Source organism: Misgurnus anguillicaudatus, chromosome 21, assembly GCF_027580225.2.
Source record: "Misgurnus anguillicaudatus chromosome 21, ASM2758022v2, whole genome shotgun sequence".
NCBI lineage: Eukaryota > Metazoa > Chordata > Actinopteri > Cypriniformes > Cobitidae > Misgurnus > Misgurnus anguillicaudatus.
This window is the reverse complement of record NC_073357.2, coordinates 63,837,633-63,861,376: the sequence shown is the minus strand read 5'-3', so window position 1 is coordinate 63,861,376 and position 23,744 is coordinate 63,837,633. Positions and strand designations below refer to the sequence as shown.

At 35.6% G+C, this 23,744-nt stretch overlaps 2 protein-coding genes across 2 annotated transcripts; both read left to right on the top strand.

Moving 5' to 3' along the window:
* The first annotated feature begins 5,151 nt into the window (after positions 1 to 5,151).
* LOC129449657 (putative C-type lectin domain family 20 member A) lies at positions 5,152 to 12,250 on the top strand. Its single transcript, XM_055212098.2, has 5 exons — positions 5,152 to 5,829; positions 9,613 to 9,984; positions 10,097 to 10,432; positions 10,517 to 10,608; positions 11,203 to 12,250. The coding sequence occupies exons 1-5, from the start codon at positions 5,793 to 5,795 to the stop codon at positions 11,344 to 11,346; spliced, it is 981 nt and encodes a 326-aa protein (XP_055068073.2). The 5' UTR covers positions 5,152 to 5,792; the 3' UTR covers positions 11,347 to 12,250.
* A 9,072-nt stretch (positions 12,251 to 21,322) lies between these two features.
* On the top strand, positions 21,323 to 23,168 carry LOC129453814 (cerebellin-1). Its single transcript, XM_055218205.2, has 3 exons — positions 21,323 to 21,822; positions 22,037 to 22,156; positions 22,694 to 23,168. The coding sequence occupies exons 1-3, from the start codon at positions 21,544 to 21,546 to the stop codon at positions 22,889 to 22,891; spliced, it is 597 nt and encodes a 198-aa protein (XP_055074180.1). The 5' UTR covers positions 21,323 to 21,543; the 3' UTR covers positions 22,892 to 23,168.
* Positions 23,169 to 23,744: the final 576 nt, after the last annotated feature.

Genomic DNA, 23,744 nt, shown 5'->3' with positions numbered 1-23,744 from the left:
CAACATTACACACTAACTAGGGTTTAAAAAATGTGAACTTGAAATATCACATCGTAAGCGGAAATCCATATCATGAAATGCACCACTGATTTTTTTATCTGATAAGGGGGTTCTAGCAAACCAATTACAGCACTTGCAGTCCGCTTGCAGACGCGCTGTCTGATTTTTTGTTAAGATGCACACCAGGCCAGGCTACACAGAGCTACACAATGGCCATGTCCCATATAGCACACTCTTGACTTGTGGACTTCCCCAAAGTACACACTTTAATGACATCATGTAGTGCGGACCCTTGACACGAGTCCACACTCGAGAATCACGCCAGAAATAGGAAGAGAAGTGGAGGAAACTCCCTCCATCCATCATCTGATTGCTCTTTCGCGAGGACTTCTGAGTTGGTAAAGTGTGTGGAGCCTGAAGCAGTGCGCGCTTCGCCGAAGCAAAGAGGGCGCTGATGAGCACACTTCGCAGTGTAAAAATGACAGATGGGACACCCTACAGACTTGTAGACTAAGCGAACATGTGCAATTTAAGGAAACAAGACCTAAAGTCCACGTGTGCGCCAGGCTTGTGCACAATTCAGAATTTCAGAATTGACCTCCATTCAGTTCATGAATTTGGAATTTGAATTGAATTGACTCCGCCCTAAATGAAGTTGAATTTGAATGACAGGAAGTGGAATAAAATTCATGGTAATTCAAAGAAATTCCACACAGTCACACAACAGAAAGAATCTTACATACATTCAGTGTTAGGAAAGTTACTTTGGAAAATTGTTTGGCAACCATTTTAAACACCTGGTTAAAGTAAAGCATTTTGGGAAATTAAGTCATATTCCATCGTGTTCCACAAAATTACAATTACAAAAAAATCTAACTTAATTATTTGTTATGTGACTAGAGTTTTTAACATTAATTGCTGCGGGGAAAACATTTCCTGTTAATTTTATCTGTACAAGTAGTTCAAACTAATATAATTTATAGAATATGTAATGCAATCATATCTGACATATACTGAAAGCTTCATTTTTAACACTTCAATTTCTGTATAATATGTGTACGAATTTCTGTGAATTTCTATTGAATTGCAATTCTGCTTCCTTTAATTCAAATTCGAATTGTAATTCTAGATCCTGTTTTTGACATCAATTCAAATTCAATTCAAATTCAAGAATTTAATTGGAATTAAGGAGTCATTCTCAATTCAATTCTGAATTGTGCACAAGCCTGGTGTGCGCCATTTGGGACAGGACCATATAGCCTACGTACAGCCTATAGCACAGAGCCATAAATTTCCCTTTAGCGTTGAGCCCTGAATGAAGTAATAGTATATCATCACTCTCTGAAATGTAAATAATTGAATAATGGCCACTGATTGAGCGACTCTTCGGAGCGGGGCTATTCGGATCTTACCCTGGAGGGCCGGAGCACTGCAGAGTTTAGCTCCGACCTCCAGGGTGGGATTTGAATAGCCCTGCTTTAAAGTATGAATTTGATCTTTGTTGAATAAAAGTAAGCACGTGTACACCAGCAGACACCAACACCTCCTCATTCAAATAAGAAACATGATTTGAAAATGACAGAAACATATTTCCAGAATTATTCCAGAAAATATAAATGAAATAAAACTAAGAAACTCTTACTAATTCCATCTAAATATAAAGTGACAGACCAAAATCAGATCAGATTAATGGATGAGGTTTTACCTTGACATCAGTTGATTTCTGTTCGCCAAGATTATATTTAGTTTATATATTCCAATCCAGATGTGTGCTTCAGTGAATCAAACTTAATTCAGTAAGATCTAATTTATTAAGCAAAAAAAATGCAGGTAATAATCAATGAAAAACATGAAACCATTCTGCTGTATATAATAGATTTTAAAAATACAGAACAGTCAGACTTACTGTGTACAGTGCACCAAACTTATTTCATATAATTAATCTCTGTCCTCCCTTATCTCCATGTAATCTGGTCTTTCCAAGTCATTTTAATCCTTTAAATGCTATAATTCATCTACTGCTCATCAGCTTTATAATGCCATGCACTGGTATTGTGGGGTAAATGGGTATTGTTACCTGTGATAATGAGGTATATGTCAATATTTGTTAACAGTAGAAGGTAAAATCTAGATCCATACAGAATATATTCTTTCTTTACAATTTGATGAGCTTCTAAGGTTATTAAGGATTTAGATAAGATGGTTTATAATTATTAGGAAAAGAGGCTGTATTATATAAAAGAAGAGGTAATTTAAAACATGATGAGGTGGGTGGGGGTTAAAGTCTAAGATTATAGTACATTTAATGACACTTTCAATATTAATGGTTGACAGAGAGCTTACAAAGAACAAAGAAAGCCTTCTTAATATATTTGTTTAATTTCAGTAATGCATGTTCAAATTAAATAAAATAAAAAGTTATTGTTGTAATTAATTGTGAGTGTTGTTCTTGATGCAATGCAAATTTCTTTGGCGGAAGAGTAATATTTGTACTAATATAATTACAACCTATTTGTGTTTTATTTTATGAAATCTTGCTATGCATGTGAAGTAACCGTTTTATAAAAGCAATAAGCCCCGCAAAGCAGAGGTGTTACAGTGCAATTTATAACAGCTAAGCTTCACGTCGTGCCTACAACGCCCGTTAGCTGTTATAAAATGCACTGGTAACCCACTGCTTCTTGGGGCTTATTGCTTCATTAACAGCTATTGTTATATATGAGTGTTGTTTTGCTGTTTGTTGTCTTTATTTCTCCTACTGCAGTTGTTTTTGTTATCATTGTTGCTTATTATTTTTGTGGTAAAGTTAAGAGCTTATCTTCTCACTTCATGAGATTTGATTAGTGTCACCTTTATTGAGATTTGTGTGTTGAGGTCTCTGTGTGAAGTTGAAACCTTTACTGTAAAAAAATTCCGTAGAAATTATAATGTTATTGCAGCTGGGTTGCCGGTTATTTACCGTAGATTTAAATTTATGTTATTTACTGGCAAGAGTTTGTTCAAAGTTAAATACATTTTAAATATTAAGTCTTTATCTTTACAGAATAAAACTATACAATAACAGCCTCATGCAAAGCATTCTGGGAACCAGAAATCATCATCAACCTTTTTCTGTTTTTGCTTCAGATTTTGTTTCCCAGAATTGCTTGATGCTGTTTTTTTTTTAGTTTTACTCTGTAAAGACAAAGACTTGTAAATATTTATTTAATGTTCATTTAACTTTGAACAAAATGTTGCCAGTAAAAAAACATACATTTAAATTTGCGGTAAGTTACCGACAACCCATCTGCAATTTCTACAGAATTATTTTTTACAGTGTTTGCTTTACTTGATGGTACAGTAACTTTGCTTTGCAAGGTGTCCCCTTTTCTGAGAGGCAAAGATTGCAAAGTTCTCTTAACATTATGAGTTTTATAAAACTGTTAGAATAAGATGTCTCAAATAAGCTTTCTTCTACTGTTAACTGACCATTTGTAGAAAAGGAAATGTTTAGTTAATCTAACAAGGATACATTGCTGGAACAAGGAAATGATTTACTTAAAATGACTTGTTTGTTTAACAAACATTTTTTGGGCAGCGAGTTACCCTGTTGTTTAAGTAAAATCAACTCATCTAGGCTTGAACAGCTCTCTGACTTAATTTTTAAATACTTGCTAAAGTGTATTATTCTCTTACATATCGGTGCATAAACATAGAGGAATATTACATTCACATATTGAGTAGATTGTGGTCTCTTCCTGTCTAGCGATGTGTGTTTATATTAAAACAAAAACCTATGACCTTTTGCGCTGCAAACGCAATGCTCTACCACTTTAATCTTAGAACATGCGCTTAGATCGTTTAAAAAGGGCCCTAGTATACTTTCTTACTTTTACTTGAATTAACTCCAGACAAAGCACTGGATTTGTAATACTGTATTCATTGAAATTGAATTTACATTTATGCATTTGTCAGACACTTTTATCCAAAGCGACTTAACGTGCATTACAACAAGGTATACATTTATATCAGCATATTTTAAACAGCCTTTATAATTAAGAGTCCACAGATGTATCAAACTCAGTCAATCTGCTTGTATTCATCAGATACAGTTTGCCTAGAAGTTTATGTGCGCCGATGCGCGATCTGTAACAAGAATGGACTTTCTGTGCTCCATGCATTGTGCGTAGTTATCTTATTAGGTGAGATTAATGTTAAAAATGAAAGTAAACATGTACATTAATATAAAAGAATGTTATTTCAGTCTTATTGGTATTGTATTCTTTTATGTTGCCATTATGGTTGTGTTTGCATATGCCTGTTAGTGTGCTCCGTTGCCCTAAATGTTTGTCTATTTAACCACCTCTAAAATTGGGGTCGCAAATCCCTGGTACTGTTATTTTAGGGGTCGTGGGCTGAAAAGTTTGGGAAGCCTTGCTTTAGGGTGTAGTTTCCAAAGAAAAACACTTCTGTAAGTAGAGTAAAAATGATAACAACAGTATTTAATACCAAAGCATTCTCATATCATCACTTCATCCAGCCGACAATGTGAATACAATTTGACTTTAGACATCTAAAGGCTGAAAAACTTTATAAAGGTTTATATTTGAATAAGTGACATTATTTAAGTATGTTAAAATCTGTTACATTTACACAAGCTTTGTAACTCATCACATTCATTTTAGATGACTGTACAGTATGTATGATCAGACTGCTGTATGACATCCCAACAAATTTGAATAATTTGATGCAAGTGTCACGGGACTCAATGTTCAGTCAAGCTCAATGTTAAACAAGGTCATTAGTTTGCATGAAGTGAAGATTTTCTTTCCAGTGATTTTGCATCTGCTGAATATTATGCAAATAACTTCTAACTCAATAAGGGATCAATATGAGAAGTCTGAAGCCAATAAAAGAAAATTTTATTTCTTGGAATCTCATTTAAGTAACAAATGGATTGAAAATTGCAAATCAAGCAAATTTTGTTTTATCAAATGCCATAAACTTTTGAACAAAAGTGATTTGTATAGCGGTCATTATAGCTGTGTAATTTCCAGCCATTATCATGCTTGCTCATGTTTCTCTATAATCGCATAATTTGTCTTTAAACTTTAAGACATAATCTCAAACTGTAGTACTAGGACTTTTCTTATAAACAGGCGTATACTACACTGCTCAATGTAAATGAACAAATAATCTTACCTTTAAAATATTCTATCCAAAGTTTTTATCACAACAGCTCCGAAGAATTGACTGAACTGAAAGCCATTCAGGTGTCACAGAAAGAGCGTCAGACTGTGATCTGATACTGTAGCTCACAGCTCATTGTATTTCTTCAAAACAAACCAAACATACAACCATTTTGCACTAGTTTACTTTTATAAAAGATATATTGTAGTATACACGTAATGTAATTTGGATATTTTGGATATTTTTCTGACACGTATACAAAATAAAAGAACACAATTTAAATAAGAGGCAAATGATGGAAACATTTAAAAGAAACATATGGCCGGGCCTTGAACAAAAGGAACATGTAAAGCACTTTGCATTTATGACTGTGAAATTTCCATTTTAATGAAGCAAAGCCTTTTGAACCAAACTAACAACAAGAAAACTAAAACAACAAGACGACTCAGGTTAAAGGTACGGTAACATTTCATCAGTCCTCCGAGACTCCTGTCCATTGTCATGAGTTTCCAGAATATAGATTATAAATCAATATTTGCTTAGAAATCTCAAGGCACTTTTTTGTTTGAATTTATTTGAATTATTATTTTCTTCAGTGAAAATACACTGGCAGCTGGAATAAGATGAAGCAACTGTGTCTCTATATCTTATCTTTCTCAGGTAAGCAGAAACAATTAAATTAAAATGATTAGAGTAACAGATTTTTTGCTAATTTTTCTGCTTTTCTAGCCGAAATCATGCCTAAATATGATCGTGTTCTTATCGTTGGGGATTTTAATGTTCACGTGTGTTGTCCTGATAAGCCAATGGCAAAGGGTTTTTTAAACCTCATTGATTTTTTTAATCTTGTGCAATCTGTGTCTGGACCCACACAAGAACACGGACACACACTTGATCTGGTGTTATCATATGGTTTACCTGTTTTTAATCTAGAGATATGTGATGCAGTGTTTTCTGACCATATGAGACTATTTGATACTGCTCTTGCCTGTCATACAGTTAAAGCTTGCGCTGCTGCACGGCGCTGTCGTATGATTAACCCTTCCACTGCTGTTCAGTTCTCGGTTGCTTTCAGTCAGATCTCCATCATTTCTGAGTCTGTATTGCACACAGAGGAGCTTAGCTTATGGTTTCACTCCACCCGCCAAACTGTTTTAGACACTGTGGCTCCATTAAAATCCAGGCAGCCGAAAACTAAATCTGAGCCCCGGCTAAATGACGTGATGCACGCTGCCAGACGTGAGTGCCGCAGATGAGCGCAAGTGGAAGAAGGACAAACTGCAGGTGTCTCTTCAAATGTTAAGGGATTGTTGGCGCCATTATCAAAAAACTGTTAAGGATGCTAAAAGAAAACATTTCTCAGATATTATTCTGGCAAATTGTCACAAGCCTCATGTTTTGTTTAACACCATTGACTTCTATATCAGATGCAAAACCCTGTAAGTGACATGTTTTCTTGTAAATTAGACTCTTAATTAAGAAAGATTTGCTGGGATTTAAAGCAAAGGTATTTGATGCACTAATAATACGTGTAAAGAGCATTTGAGTCATATCATTAAACCCAGGGGTGTCATGTAATACATTTTTAGGGGGGCACAGTGTTATCATGTAATTATAATGATTAATGTACATTAATAGAAAATATTAAAACCTTTTTAGGGCATATTCTCATTCTCATGCACTACACAGACAAAAAAGATAAGAAGAGTTTAGGAGTTTGAATAGGCACGATGCCACTGATTATACTATTTTTGACCGAGTTGGCATTTAGCGACATGTTTATGTATCCAAGCTCATCATTCAGATACTCTCCAAAGTATACTGTATTTGATCTCCTATTTGAGAATCTGAAGTGTAAGATTCAAGGTTGTAAATCTATATAAAAAAGAAACGTGAGTCGTGAGAGGTCACTGAAACTGAAGAAAGCACATATAAACAGAAAGGCTGCGTTTTAAGTTTGCAGTGTTTTTGTATTTGGTTGTGTATAAAGCCTGAACGTTATGGGTTTTTTTTTGGGGGTGGGGGTGCTGATATTAGGGTTTAAAATGACATATTCCGATATCAGCTGATATTCGTTTATATTATAGGACAGTTCCAGTCAAAGGTTTGAACACCCTTCCCACAAAACGTGTAATTAATTGAATTAATAAAAAATATTTTTAATAATTTTGAAAATATGACTTTTTCACAAATCCTGTGTTGTGCATTTTCTGGAAAATCAAATTAACGTGCAGGATTTGTATTTAAATAGTTATTTTGTATTATAATATTCACAGGCACTTTATTTATTCATCAAAAATATGAAATTCCATTTTTATCACTAGATTTGCGATTCTGTCAGTGTTTTTAATTTAACCTACTATTTAAAGTTTGGGCTTGTGATAAGTTGACATAACTTATAAAAACAAGTTGAAATTTAAGTTAAAGTAACATAAAAATATGTGTTGAATTGACAAAAATGCTGCATATTTTTTACAGTGTGAGCTTATTTGTAAATTAAATAACATGTTACATTGAGGACTTTTAGACAAAATATGGACAGTTTACATACACAGGGAACTACACTAACCTTTTCCACTGGTGGCACTTGCGCTACCAACTTTTTCAGTTACTGGCGCAAAATATGATTTGGTCGCACATATTTTTTTCAAGTTATATTAAGGCGCTCTGGATAATAATGAACAATAATGAAACTGTATTGCATACAGATATGCTTTTTATTTTACTTGCCATCTTTTAAACCACATGCCTTCTTGTTTTCTTAAACGTTGCAGTGTTTCCTTCCCACAGATCTGAAATTTACTTGGTGGTGGTAGCCGGTGAAAAGGGCAATTATTACCCACTGACAAATAATGGTCTACTATACATATGACAAGGAACTAATAATGTGACACAACACAATACTTTGATTTATTGAAAATTAATATTAATTTCACATTATATTTCATCAATCTAACCACCCCAAACTTTCTCTGCCATTAACAAAGCTGACACTGTTTGTCAAAGCACCACGAAAACACTTACTGTTTTTGCACTGATATATGAAGCAATTAGACCCCTTTTATCAAACTCAATATAATACAATACTATGTATATTAATAGACAGTGCAGGTCTATAGATTATAAATGTGACTGATGTTATGACTGATGTTATAATGGTAATCATTTCTATTAGATAGATAGGCACTTTTACTGCTTCTGCTCTATCTTTCTTTTTCTCTCTTGCCGATTTAAAAAGCTTAATCCACTCATTATTTCAGATTTAAAAGTCTATTTGCTGTCCCGGTGACAAACTTTACATTGCTTTGCTCGTTCAGTGCAATGGGCTTGACATTAGCACTGCTTTTTGCTACAATCTCTGTCCAAACTTAATATGGATATGGTTTTAGAAAAGATATGGTTTATTAATAATAAGATTATTTAAAAAATGTGATAAAGAAAATGCAGCGCGTGGTCGTAACAAGAACCATCGCCATAGAAACCGAAGGCACGCTACTCGAGCTTTAGCGCGGTAGCGCTTGCCGTTTTCCGATCGACTCGGGTTGTAAACACAACATTAATCAGACTTGGGACCCAAAGTAATTAAACTAGGACCTAACCGGACCCGACAGACCATTTAAAATATAAACCCGGAACCATACGGGTCCCGCGTCCTCAGTGAAGAAAGACCTCTGCTCAAGTTCAGAAACGTGGAAGACACTGCGCTTGCGTCGCGTCGCACCTAATTATTCATTGAGAAACAGCTGAGCACGCAAACGCACACTGATAGGGAGAGACACGACGTGCTTTCACACAAAATGAAGCCAACGTGTTGATGGCTCAGAGCACGTTATAAAACGTATTCTTAAAATCCACATTTCTGTTTTAATAAATGCTCATAGTAAATCATAGCATATTGTCTAAAACATTAGGTAGCACATTTGCGACCCATTAAAAATTATGGTCGCAACGACAGTTCAAAAGGTCGCATATGCGACCATTTTGGTCGCAGTGTAGCTCCCTGATACAATTAATTTTCACAGAATCCTGCAAAAAAGACATACTTAAAGGTGCAGTGTGTAACTTTTAAAAGGATTTCTTGACAGAAATGCTAAATAATATACAAAACTATATTATCATGGGTGTATAAAGACCTTTTAATTATGAAACATTATGTTTTTAATTATCTTAGAAATCCCTTACGTGGAAGTCGCCATTTTGTGCCGCCATGTTTCTACAGAAGCCCTTAACGGACAAACTTTTTTATTAATTTGTCTCAGTCAATGACATGTTTTTCTGGTGGTGGCTACTGTAGCTTCTCTATGCGTTTCAAAAGCTAGGAAAGAGCAGTGGACTGAGCCATTGGTTGAAATTCGCAACCTCACCACTAAATTTACACACTGCCCCTTTAAAAAAACTGAAACAAAATATTTTAACACTACCTGTATTGTGATCTATTTTCAGGACTCTTATCTGTAGCTCTCTGTAAACATCGTGAGTTTATTCTGATCAAAGAGTTAAAGACATGGACAGATGCACAAACTTACTGCAAAATCAATCACGTGGACCTGGCCACCATTCAAACTGCTGAAGATGAGACAAATGTACAAGAAGTAGCACTAAACAGTACGTTCACATCAGTCGCATGGATTGGACTTTATGATAACATCAACAGCTGGAGATGGTCTTATCAGGAGGAGAGCATTGATTTCTTAAAATGGTTATCCGGACAACCAGACAACTATGCTGCAGGAGAGGCATGTGTTACATTAAGAAATGACGGATATTGGATTGATAGATACTGTACCTACACTTATGCTTTTCTTTGTTTTGATGGTGAGTACAATTTGATTACTAAAACTTACCACCATCGACTGCACCGTTATTATAATGTTGAATTTGTCTTGTCCTGCCATTAATGTCTTGACTTTAATTTTGATCTTTACAGTACTTAACAGCACGGTGGAATATTACTTAATGAAACAGCCAAAGACATGGAGCAATGCTCAACAATACTGCAAAGATCGATATACAGACCTGGTCACCATTAGAAATGAAACTGAAAATGAGCTGTTAAGAAATCTGAGGTATGGGTATGGAGAGGTTTGGATCGGATTATTCAGGGATACATGGACGTGGTCAGATAAGTCCAATCTTTCTTCATCAAACCAACTGGCTGCTCAGTATCTCAGTGGAGGATCTCAAAATTGTGCTACTAGAAATTATTATGGTTCCTTTCAAAATTGGGTTTGCTCTACAACTTTTTACTTCTATTGCAATACTGGTAAGTCTGATCTCAACACTTAGGTTTATAGTATTTTTATGACTTTATTAGCTAACTGCTATTGTGTTTGTGTGTGAACCCCAGTAAAGCTAAGGAGGCAGATTGTGAGGGTGCAGCTGAACTCCACCGTGGACAATATGAGTGATGTTCAACTGAAGACACTTGTGTTACAGAAGGTAAAAATAATGCACTGCTGAAATTCGACATGTTTGATCAGTAAGATGCTCTAAAAAATGCTAAATTATTTTCAATGCAGCATTGGGTCAAATATAAACATTTTCTGGGATAATGTAACCCAACAGCTGGCCTCAAACCAGCATTTTACACCTGCAGATAATCATGGATGTCTACAGCAGCGTAATATCAATGTTGGTAAATCAGATATAACACTTAAAACAATATGACACTTATTATGTTGAAAAATATTTAGTCAACGTTAATGCTGTCATTTTAATTGTGGCTTGAAATCTAAAGAAAATAACACAAAATAAAGGCACAGAGAAGTAATTTCACACAATGGTTGGGTAGTTTAAATCTCTCTGGACATAGATGACACATAAAACATTATGATCTGTCAAGAGCAATAAACCCACAAGATTGTGTATCAAGTATGAAATGTGTATATGAAGAGTTCAGATGCAAAACCCTCTAAGTGCTTCTGACATGATTTCTTCATTTTTGGCGGAGGTGGTGTTCAGCGGCTTTTGGATCAGAGCTCCTCACATGTATAAATGTTCATATTTAATCAAAGTGTGTTTGTTTTTGTTTAGTTACAGGAGACTCTATCTGATCTGATGGTAGATAGTGAGCTTACACTGACGTGGAGGAAGCAGCTGAATGGAAAAGTCTTTCAGAAGAGAATTGTTCCATCACCTGCTTATGTCAGCAATGTTTGCTATAGCCAATTTTATTGAAGGAACATTTCTTTCCCGTGACAAAACTGTTATTATTTTTTTATTTAGTTTGGAAATATGTAGATATAATCTTTACTAGCAAACCTGTGGCTCAGATTCCTGTCTAGCTTTTATGTTAAAATTCTTTCCTATCCTCTTTAAATATTGTGTGTAAATACTGCGATGGGTCAAAAAGAAAATGCCAACACATCTATTCCTGATACGAGTTAGTTTGGGGCTTATAAAATATTTTTGTCAGCTGAACCCCCTTGATGTAAATTATTCACTTAAGATAACCTCTGAGATATTAACTAAATATTTTAATAATGTAATAATATCACAGTTGCATGTTGAAATTGAAAAAGATAGACTTTTCATCGGTTTTAAAAGTTTTATCGGTAGTATTTTACTTATTATTATCATTACCTGTTATTAGACCTTTATGGGGTGGTTTCCCGGACAGGGATTAGCTTAAACCAGGACTAGGTCTCAGTTTAATTAGGAAATATAACTAGTTTTAACAGACATGCCTTACTAAAACATTACTTGTTTGCATTTTGAGGCAAAACAAAGGGCACTGATGTATTTTAAGATATGTCAGTGCAAGATGTTTTCAGTTTGGACAGCTCTTACATTTATTTTAGTCTAGGACTAGTCTAATCCCTGTCTGGGAAACCACCCCTATATGGTTTATGTATGGTTTATATTCCTTATATTTCTTTTATCAAAACACAAATCCTGTTCTCCTGTTTTATGATATATTGTAGTGTTGTGTATTTAGGATTATTTTTTAAAATAGTTATTTAAATGTTACTAATTATTTATCAACTCATGAAACCTCTGCAATTCCCTTCCAAACCAGTAGGGGTTTGCGAATCTCAGTTTTGTAAATGCTGGTTTAGGGCATACAAATCTATGGAGGCCAATTGTGAATATAATAAACAATGAAGAATTCAACGTGTTTGAGATTATTGAAATTAATTTGAAATAAACATCTATGAGAATAAAAATTTGTTCATTCATTCATGTCATTAACAGACACCATTTATCCTCACTACAGTCCTAATAAATATAAAACAAATAGAAAGCGGCGGACTGAAAGGACAAATAAAACTTAACGGACTGCTCACCCCAGAATCAACACTTAAAAGCTCCCATAACAAACAGTGTTTCTGCTCATCTCATGTTAATCTTGAGTACATATACAGCAGTATTACATCCTTATATCTCCAAAGAGTCTTTAGTCTTATCAGATTTATAAAAGACGGTCAGCTCTAGCGAGTGATCACGGAAAAACACAAAATCCCAAATCACGAGCAAGCAACACAAACAAAACATTATCTCACTATCTCTGGATGACTTAAGATTCACTACATGTTCCTGTCGTTTACATTATACACACTTACGTGCCAATTGCCAACAAAACACAGACATTTGATGCAGTTTTATTTACCGCCTGCGACTCATGAAGCTTTGTTTATACTCAACGCATCCGCATAAGCTACAAAAGTTACAAAAACACACTTCTTCTTTCGTGCCATTGTTGAGTCTTGATATTAAACAAAGCTGTAGCGTGAAGTGATGCCTGTGACTTTTACTCGAAGGAACAATGATAATGAGTGTCCTTATTAGCTGTGTTTACATGGACATTTGTAAACGGTTTAAATGTTCAATCTGAATAAACATGCTCCATGTAAACACCTCAGTCGACTAAAAAGAGCCAAACCGATTAAAAACTTAATCCGCTTGATAGACGTGGTTTATACCTTTTGTAATCCGCTCAAAAGGACATGTGAACACTTGATCGGATGGATAACTGAAACCGGGACGCTCTGCGCATGTGCAATCTTCTCCTTTTCTATTTTACTGGCGGTTGGCAAACCCACTGAAAGATGCATTTCCGCCACCTACAGGACAGGAGTGTGGAGCATTTGCACACGTGCAATGACATAAAATTGGCATAATGACTGTGACGCAAATAAACTCAAGTTTTTTTGAAGGAAGTCACATGAAATGATTTGTTGTGTCAATCTTAAAATGTTCCTGTTCTCCTTTCAATCTCCCGTAAAGTGATACGAGACAGTGTTGTTCTGTCAGTCCATTAATTATATCTGATCCACAAATGTGTGTGTTTGTACTCCCTCTCACGGCCGGTCTTAGCAGCACTGCGTGAAAGAAAATACGCTTTTTGTACACACATGAATGGTGGTTTTTGCTGCTGCTTGATAATCAACGAGGCACAAAGCTTTGTGGGCTCGTCGTTTATTAAATATTCGCTGAAATAGGAGGTTTTTAATTTTAGGAGGATGATTTGTATGCATATCCTGAAACATTGCGAAACTATATTTGTGCAATGTGCGCATGTCAAATGATCAAATCTGATTTAAAGCTTGTGTCATATAAACACGCACACCAATCTGAACACATTATTAGGTGTTCATGTAAACGCTATGATAGGATTTATCAATCAGAAGGATTTTATTCCGATGGAGGCAAAATGTGTCCATGTAAACGTAGCTACTGTTTTTCACTCTCAGTCTGATTGACGTGTAGGCGTGCTTTTCTTGGGGAAGTGCCCATAAAAGGAATATTAGGTTGATACAGGTACCCATGTTTCAAAAAAACTTTCAGAAACTTGTAGGGAAGAGGAGGCGTGAGTTTGTCACAGAAATACTTCGTCACATGCTCAACTGCTTTGCATGAGAATTACAACTTTTTAACTTTGTTAATAAGTCTGAATGTATGAAATATTGTTAACCTTCCTCCTAAAGACTATCTCTTCCCTTTATAATCACTTGTCATAAAAATCTGATTTTAAAGTGTATGAACTGATAACTTTTAATAGAAAGACAGACACATAATAATATCACTGCTGCAATGCCTACAAATTGACTAACAGTTGAACAGTTACAGTGTTAACTTCAGTCAGTACACTCCTCCTGACATTACAAACAACTCTTATCTCATATATTAATCTGACAGACATCAACAGTAGCCACCAACACCTCATCATTCAGATACAAACACAATCATGATTTAAAAGAAAATTGTAAATCTAATAAATATTCCCAAAATAACACAAAGTCAGTTGAAAGTCTTAACTTACCTGAGGGTGAGAAGTTGAGGACAACGATGATGATGATGATGATGATGATAACGACGACGCACTTTGAGCTCATCTCGATTAAACAGTCATATGATTAAACCCCAAATATTGATTATATTAACTAATATACTAAATAAATATGTGAGTAATTTACAATTCAAAGTAGAGCCGCAATCAGAAAGCCGTTTTGAGGTCTTGACTTCCAGGTCGGAAAGCTGTCGATCAAAATCTCACAAACCAATGAGAGTAAAGCACGGATAACCCCGCCCACACGACGCCTCTAGCAGTTCATCCATTGGTCATTGTGATTTGTAAAAGTTTGATTTATCGTATATTTTATTAATTGTCTTATAAACAATACATTGTTATTTATTTATTTACCTAGCGTAGCTATTTGTTATATATATATATATATATATATATATATATATATATATATATATATATATATATATATATATATATATATATATATATATATATATGAAGAGTTTGGTTCCAAAACGCAATAAATCCATTTTGACAAATTTTGGTAAAAACGTGTTTTCTATACCAAGAAAGTGACAAGATGAAAACAACTATTTTCTGTTACAAACTTTCACACAGCATCTTTAGGTTATAAAAACATAAAAAATTCAAATCCATAAGTTGATTTTCAAAGATTTATTATAAAAACGGATTATTTTTTTCCACAAAATGCAATAAATCCATGACAAGTTTTTATTCAAAATGCTATAAATCTATTGAATCAATAGCCTATATAAATGTGCATTCATCTTTGCCATGTTATATTCATTTAGTTGACTAGTTGTACACACTTATTAAAAATAGAAACATTAATGTTATTAATCAAAACACTTACTTTGTCATATTAAGAACCCTGTCATTGCGGTTACTTGACGTCTTCGCTTAACGTCTTTCACAGCGATCGACTGTAAAATGTTTTTGGTCCTGCTCGATTTTCGTTGACTTAGAGTAAAATAATGTAAAGTTTTTCATAAGATCCTCTGGGGTCAATGTGTTAGCATGAGAAGCTTGATGCTGTCGGGAGAACAAGCACCCGTCTCCCGAGTGCCTCTCAGGGAAATAGGGCTTGGGCGTCGTGACGTCATTACTTGTCGTGGCGGCCATGTTGGTTGCCTCCTTTACTGCTGCGCTCCATGCTGCGCTCTGTTTATAGACATACTTTCTCTCAATCGTGTGTCTTAATTTGATTAATTTTTCGTTATTTTTTCAACCATGGTAAACCGTTGCTGTATTAATAATAAAGTAACACATTAAAAGTAATTTACATTAAAAATGACAGATAGGAACAAAACTTCATTATATTTTATTCAATATCGGAAACCAAACATTAACCTCAACCCCTCAGTAATGTGTATACATGACATATAAATGACATTTATATATACGACAGTGAAGTATAACATCTGAATATTAATTTATATAGCTTAAGTCAACATTGAACATAAAGGAAATGTCCCGGTTTACTCGCCCAAAATACGGGAACACTTCAACATTCATCTTTCTGTTGCTATCCCTCTGCTGACAGCAAAAACTGCTGCATTAACTAAGCTAGTTGTGAAGCTAGGTCATACGTGACTTTGCTTACAGATTGGCGTGAAATCGTGCTCTTACAACAACCACGCTGTTATCTTAAATGACTCTTTTTTCATATGGATCCCAACCGTTAATAGTTCCGATTTTGTCCACATACCGGTCCCTGCTTCCCTGTTTAACGTATCCCAGTAAATTACACATACTTTTCCGGATTTTAACATCTTTTTTCTTTCTTTTAATTCTCCCAACTCTGCCGCTTCTCCTCGTTCAACTTGCTGTATGATTACATTCGCGAGGCCACCAACATGGCCGCCACGTCCCAGAATGCAACGCGGCGCCCAAGCCCTATTGTTAGATGCTGATGGCTTACGTTTCTTTCCCATCACAGAAAACCATCACAGGTTTAGCGATGCAATTAAAGTATTATTTTGTTTTGTTTGTTGATCACGTAGTACAAAGTAGATGAGGAAAACCAGGACTCCGTGTACTACGCGCGTCCGCCATTGCTTGTTTACATTGCGTGAACGGTGGGCTGTAATATCAGAAATGGAGTTATTGCGTTCTGTAAAAAAGTGGGAGTGGCGTTTGTCGCATTTTGGGAAAAAAGGGAGAAAAGATGACAGAATAACACGGCGGATATTGGATTTTGCGTAAAATTAAGAATTTACTTTTAACTACTGACCTGATATAATACTGATTTTGGCAGTAACTCATTTTTTTCAAAAATGGCGTTTATTGCGTTTTGGAACCAAACTCTTCATATATATATATATATATATATATATATATATATATATATATATATATATATATATATTTGTTTAGATATAATGTTAGTATTAATAAAGATAGTACAGTATTCATCATAACTAACACTAATTATAATACAGCTTAAAAAAGAAAAAAGAAATAAAAACAAAGTTAAAAAGAATATGTACTTAAATTACACAAACTCAAGAGACTAATATAAAAAGGTGTTAAAATAAAAAAATATTTGAGTATGTTATTAAAACATATAAGATTTCTTAGAAAAGCTATAAATGCTTTGTCTGATTTCATTTGATTAAAGGTGCCAGATTAATAATTTGGTAGCCTAGTCCAACCAGACTCTCGTACATTCATTTCATTTGTACAGAGAGTCTGGCCACGCTCCATTGTAAAGCGTTACTTCTGTTAAGGAGGGTCGTCTGTTGAAGTTTAAAACTATTGGATCTGCCCAGAGTCACTCAGGATCTGCCATAGGCGATCGCTAACGTGTGGTCGTGACGTATATCATGCACCAAATCTGGCCGGAAACAACAAGTCAGAATAATCAGACAAACAAAACTTAGCAAACATTGTTCTTGCTCCGGCTTTAACTTCTGTATATTTAGCAGTTTTGCAACAACGGACCGAATAGCTTTTCTCACGTCTTTCTCCGCTGCCATTACTGAACTACAACTCAATCTGACGCATGACCTCAACGTCATCGTTCTTACCCACCCCATCTGTTAGATGGATTGGACCTGCAGATTTTTGCAGGAGAAAACGAAACTCTACACAGCAGTCCCAGACGTAGTACTGAAGCGAAATGAAAATTAAGTGGAAGCACGTAGGAGGGCGGAGCCAGGCTAGATATTTGGGGCATTGGCTAAAAGTAGATCCTCCATTCAGACATCTTTTACAGCAGTGGTTCTCAAACTGGGGTTTAATTTCTGTGAAATGGGGTTTAATTTCTGTGAAATTAAACCTAAAAAGATAAGGCAGCACTACTTTGTATAATTTAATGTTTTGTTTAATTAAAATGTTAAGTTTTAGAAGTTTTTGTCATAAATTTTCTTTAGGGGGGGCCGCGAAGGAATGCACCTTACACAACGGGGGCCGCAAGCTGAAAAAGTTTGAGAACCACTGGTTTACAGGATGTCAAGCAGTCAGATAAAACATGAATGTGCAAAGTCAATATAACTCTCAGCTTCACATGATATGCTCTAAATGAATATTTCTCATGATTTTAAAAGAGTCAATGATCACCTGACCCACCTGTTATCCAGGAGTTAACTTAGACATCGGTCCCTGCAGACACAGTGTGTGAGAGTTTACTGTCATCATCAGTCAGATATGTCCAGTGTTCGTGAGCAGCTTACATAGACTATACACAGCACATTTAAAATGATTAAGCTGCCTTAATTTAAAAACATCTTACATTGACATATGGTGACACATATCAGTGTCATTGTTTTGTCTCAAGATGCACACCAGTATTGTTTTTTGTAAGTTATGTTTGCAAAAATGACTTAAAATGTTGTAATATAACTAAGGTCTAATCCTGGCTTAACCTAAAGCCTGTCCGGGAAGCTGACCCAAAGAGATGATGTCTGTAAAGAATGAAAGACTCATCTACTGTAGCTTGAAACTGTGGCAGTAAATCTGTAGCACAATTTAGGTAAGATATTGATAGTTTTATAAGAGGTTTTATGATCATTTGAGTACTGAGGTAGACTTAGGTCAAGACTTAAAGGGGTCATATCATGACAATCTGACGTTTTTTCTACGTTTAAGTGCTATAATTGGGTCCCCAGTTCTTGTATCAACCTAGAAAATGTGCCCCCCTTGTGATGTCAGAAGGGGATCATATTATAATAATACCCCCCGTAATCTGCTATAACCGCATCACTAACCACAACACTGCCATTTAGTGCAGAGAAGTGTCAATTTTAGCATGATGTAATACATGATCTGTGGGGCATTTTGAGCTAAAACTTCAAATACGTACTCTGGGGACACCCATGGGCGCGGGAAGTGAGGGTGCTGCAGGTACCGCAGCACCCCCTGGTGGCAAAGATTTAAAACTGCGTTGACCATAAAATGATAGCTTATAAATGTCTCTGATTGTTGTTTGTTACTGTTCAAATACATTTTGTATGTAATCATGTTTGGGCTGTGTGATGAAGAGAGAATGATTAATTTATTAATTTTAAAATGATTTAATTTATTTCAGTGTGTATTAGCCAATCAGATGTGTTTTAATGACCTGATTGCGATTCAGCCGATACGCTGCGTACCTATAAGCATAACACACAAGCACGCACACTCACAGCCACATAGAACGAATTACTAGGCTATCTGTAGCCTATCTATCAGCTTCGCAATGTCTCAGAAGATTTTTTTTCAAAAACACAGCCCGAAAGTCCCAAGGACTAGCGTTATTTGTCCAAATGACTCACATATCATAAAAAGGTAATCTTTTCAAAAACCATTTAAAAATATAGCCAAATTGTGTTTAACGCACATGTAAATGTAAAAGAACATTTAAAGTAAACATTTAAAGTAAAAAGATTTAAGTAAATTATTAAAACGACATGAAAGGAACTAAATTGTAAAGCCTCAATGTACAATAAGGAACATGCGCATTTAAAAGTGGTGGGTATTTTAAAAATTAATATAAATTATTCCCATGCATCGATTTTAATGTTAAACATCTATAAATCCAATTTAATACATATGGAATATATTCCAACAATTTAGGATATGATGTTTGAATTTTAAAGTCTAAAAATATCTTATTTTTACACCGCCGTGCAGGAGGGAGGCATTGCAAACTGAAACAAAACTTAAGACAAAATATTACATTTACGTTTAAAAATAGAATTAAATGAAACCCGTGAATTGAAAGGTCCACTAAATCGCCTTAACTCGAGTGATGTCAATAAAGTTTCCATGTTAAAATTTATACATATTACAAACTTAAGCAAAGGAAAACAAAGAAGGCGTAGGCTACATGGCACGAGTGAGAATGTATAACTGGTTCGCTGGAAACTCCATGTTGCACTTAAGCTACATCATACAGAATAGCAGACCCGGTGCGTGATGGGTCCCAGAGGAGACTCCGCACATGACTCGTGTTGCATTTTGTAAGTTTTACAAATCATTTTGCAGTTTGTGTAACTTTTTGGACACATTGTTACTTTGGCCTAAATATAGTCTATAATAGGGATGTGCCCGAAGCCGAATACGTTATTCGGAAGGGCACGGATAATAGCTTTAAAACGAATAACGAATTCATTCGAATAACAGAGAAAATATTCGGTCAGACATAATCACGTGTTTACTGGAACAGCTCTAAATTATAAACCCCTTAAAGCACGAATAATATGTGTGTGAAGGGAATGAGTGCAATCTATAAAATGACATTTTCGGCGCAAGCCTTATTTAGAAACGCGAGCTGTTTTGGAATTAGTTTAAAATCTTAAAAACGCCGCTAATATCAAAATTCTTTTAACCCAACTTTAAAAATGACCCTTTTAGTTTTTTTCCGTTTTATTTAATTAGACCAGAAAACCTTGATAAAATGCTGCACTCTGATAATAAAATATTCGTTAATAACTCCGTATCTCCGTGTGACTCCGGTAGATGATCTTTTAAATACTCGAACCAAGCTTTATTGTCAATCTAGGTGAATATAAAATAAATAAGTAAATAGATAAAAATATGAAAATGTAGCATTTTAAAAGCAAAATTTAAACTGAAGATTACTATGACATGAATTGCAATTAACATACAAATAAAGTAAGTAAATAACAACTGAAACATTTGAATTAAATCTTTCTAATTAAATTATTGTTTAAAATCATGTTGCTGGTTTTGAACTAAGTCAAAACTGATTTTTAATAGAGCATACTGTTATTTGAAAATGTAAACGATTATCTGATTATTTATTTATTTAGATGAAGATGATTTAGATGATGATATAATATTTCTGATAATATGGCATAGTTTTCTCCCCACCCAATGAGGCTAATAAAGTAATGATTAAATATTAAATATGCTTAATCAACGGCCCGGCCCGGCCAGAGGATAGTAGCAGAAAATAGAATTTTAGAATTAGAATTCTATAACTATACCCCCCCCCCCAGCACCCCAGCACCCCCTACCGAAAATATCTTCCCGCGCCTCTGGGGACACCAAAGATTTATTTGACATCTTGTACAAAAGGTTTACACTTGATTTTAAATTGTGACAACTAGCCCCAGTCTTTTTAAAATGGATGTTGTGTCTAGTTGTCTACTTGACACATTTCTGAGTTATTACACTTTGTGTCCATCTTGTGTTATCCATTTTATTTATTTGAACACAAAATCAACTCGAAATAACACTTAATGTGTTAAAAATGAACACATCCTTTCTTCTTATAGAGTTTACATGTGCGTGTAGGAATGTTTGGAAGTGTGATGTGGAGGCAGATGGTCACTTCGTGAGCGACATCTAGTCCAGATGGCCTTCTGCAGGTTTCTCAAAACACACACAGTCCAAAATAACACACTGACTAATATAACCACGCCTTTGTCTTTTGGCCTTAAACAGGAGAGACCTGCTTTGACGTCTGCATGTTAAAAGTTCACTGTTAGACACCTTGAGAAGCTAATAGACCTGAAGACAAAGAGAAGATAGTGGACTTGGGTGAAGCTGGATTAAGTTGTGTTTTTATCTTTTAATGAACAGGCAGATTTTCTGTTGAGCATTTATTTGTGCTTGTCCTGAATCACCGGTGAGGGTCAGAGACTCGGAGCGGGATCATGAATGGCACGTGGTTAGCCCACTACTCTCCTCTCGTACGCTTTCTCTTTCTGATGAGTCCCCTGCTGGTGTGGAGTCAAAATGACACAGAGCCCATCCTGCTGGAGGGAAAGTGTTTAGTTGTGTGCGATTCCACTCCCACTACAGAACCGGCTGGGAACGCCTTGGGAATGTCCGTGCGGTCTGGGACCGGCCGCATCGCCTTCTCGGCTCTCCGGAACAACAACCTGGAACCCTCTGAGATGAGCAACCGAACCATGATCATATACTTTGACCAGGTTAGATGCATATAATTTTACCTGACGTTGTTTCATAGTCATTAACTGTTTGTTGATTGACCAGAGCTGTCAGGCACTAAAGAAAACAAAAATGATTGCCGAAGTATATGCGTTTTCATTTGTGGGTAAACTATTCTCTGTAATGTTTTTTTTTACCTAAGTTGATTTACCTGACCAAGTATTCCCACATGTCTATCTGTATATTCTCTTAAAGGTTCTGGTAAATGTTGGGGGTCATTTTGATCCAGCACGAAGTATTTTCCAGGCTCCTAGAAAAGGAATATATAGCTTCAGTTTCCATGTGGTCAAAGTCTACAACAGACAGACAATACAAGTGAGTCGCACATCATTCTTCATGAATTTTTTTAAGATATCATCATGTCAGCTGTGCTTCAGATCTTAATTATTAATGTTGCCTCTACTGTTACCTCTTTCTTCGCCATGGAGGAGTTATCTCAAAGAGAACAAACGCTTTCCTGCCAATGATGAAATTTTACACCAATCCATATTTCTGCTATGATCCACTAAGTGTCGCTCTTACCCAACTTATTAAACACTGAAGCATCCACTGATCCAAAAACAGTAAATTCATCGCTCTGAATTTTATCTTCAGAAAAATGCAATTATTCAAAATTTGGTATTTTTAAAGAAACCCGCAGAAAGCAGATGGTCTGTTCTTTCGTTTAATATATAGTATGTTTTTATATTTATAGAAGAACATGTTCTGGAAGGCATTAAACTTTTGTGAAAATCATAAAAAATGCTGGTGCTGGCTGGTAACATTTTTTAAAATAGCTTCCACCTTTTTTTGTGTGGAAAATAATCTAATCTTTTAAATGATGTCATAAAACAGAGCTTTTTTCTTATTTAGGTGAGTCTAATTTTAAACGGTTGGCCGGTCATCTCGGCCTTCGCTGGCGACCAGGATGTAACTCACGAGGCAGCAACTAATGCAGTTCTGGTTACCATGGAGAGAGGAGACAAGGCTTACCTTAAACTAGAGAGAGGCAACCTGATGGGAGGCTGGAAGTACTCCACATTCTCTGGGTTTCTTGTTTTTCCCTTATAGAACGGATTGTAAGAGATGTGCATGATGTTCTAGTCTGACTGATGTTTGTATGAAAAACTGTGTGCATTATGCTTCACTTCTTAAAGGAATATTCCATTTTCTTAGAAAAGTCCAGATGGTTTGCTCACCACCATGTCATCCGGGGTGTTGATGTCTTTCTTTGTTCAGTCGAGAGGAAGTTGTGTTTTTTGAGGAAAGCATTGCGGGATTTTTCTCATTTTGATGGACTTTGATGGAGCCCAACATTTGATACTTAACTCAACACTTTACAGTTTTTTTCAACACAGTTTCGGGGGTCTATGAGCGATCCCAAGCGAGGCGTGGGTGTCTTGTCTGGCGAAACGATTGTCATTTTTGACAAGAAAAATAACAAATATACACTTTTCGTAATGCGCCAGGTGACCCCACGCAATACGTCATGAGGTCAAGAGGTCACAGAAGACGATTGCGAAACTCCGCCCCAGTGTTTACAAGTGTGTTGAAAGAGGACCTTTCCGACGTTGTTGTATGTCAACTGATACTAATTAATGTACTTTGTGTCAGTTTATTGTTTAAAATGGTCCGCAAATGTGTGTTTTATATATGTAACACGTGACCTCCCTACGTCACTACGCATTTACATTAGGTCGCGCTGGACCGGACCTAGACGAAAAGTTGTGGTTTAAAAGAGCATATTTTTTATTTTTCTTGTCAAAGTGACAGTCGTTTTTCTGGATGGGACCCTTGTGCCTCGGTTGGGATTGTTTATGGTCCTTTGAAACTCCGTTTGAAAGAACTGTTAAGTGTTGAGTTGGGTGTTAATTTTGGTGTCTATTAAAGTCCATTAAAATGAGAAAAATCCTGCAATGCCCTC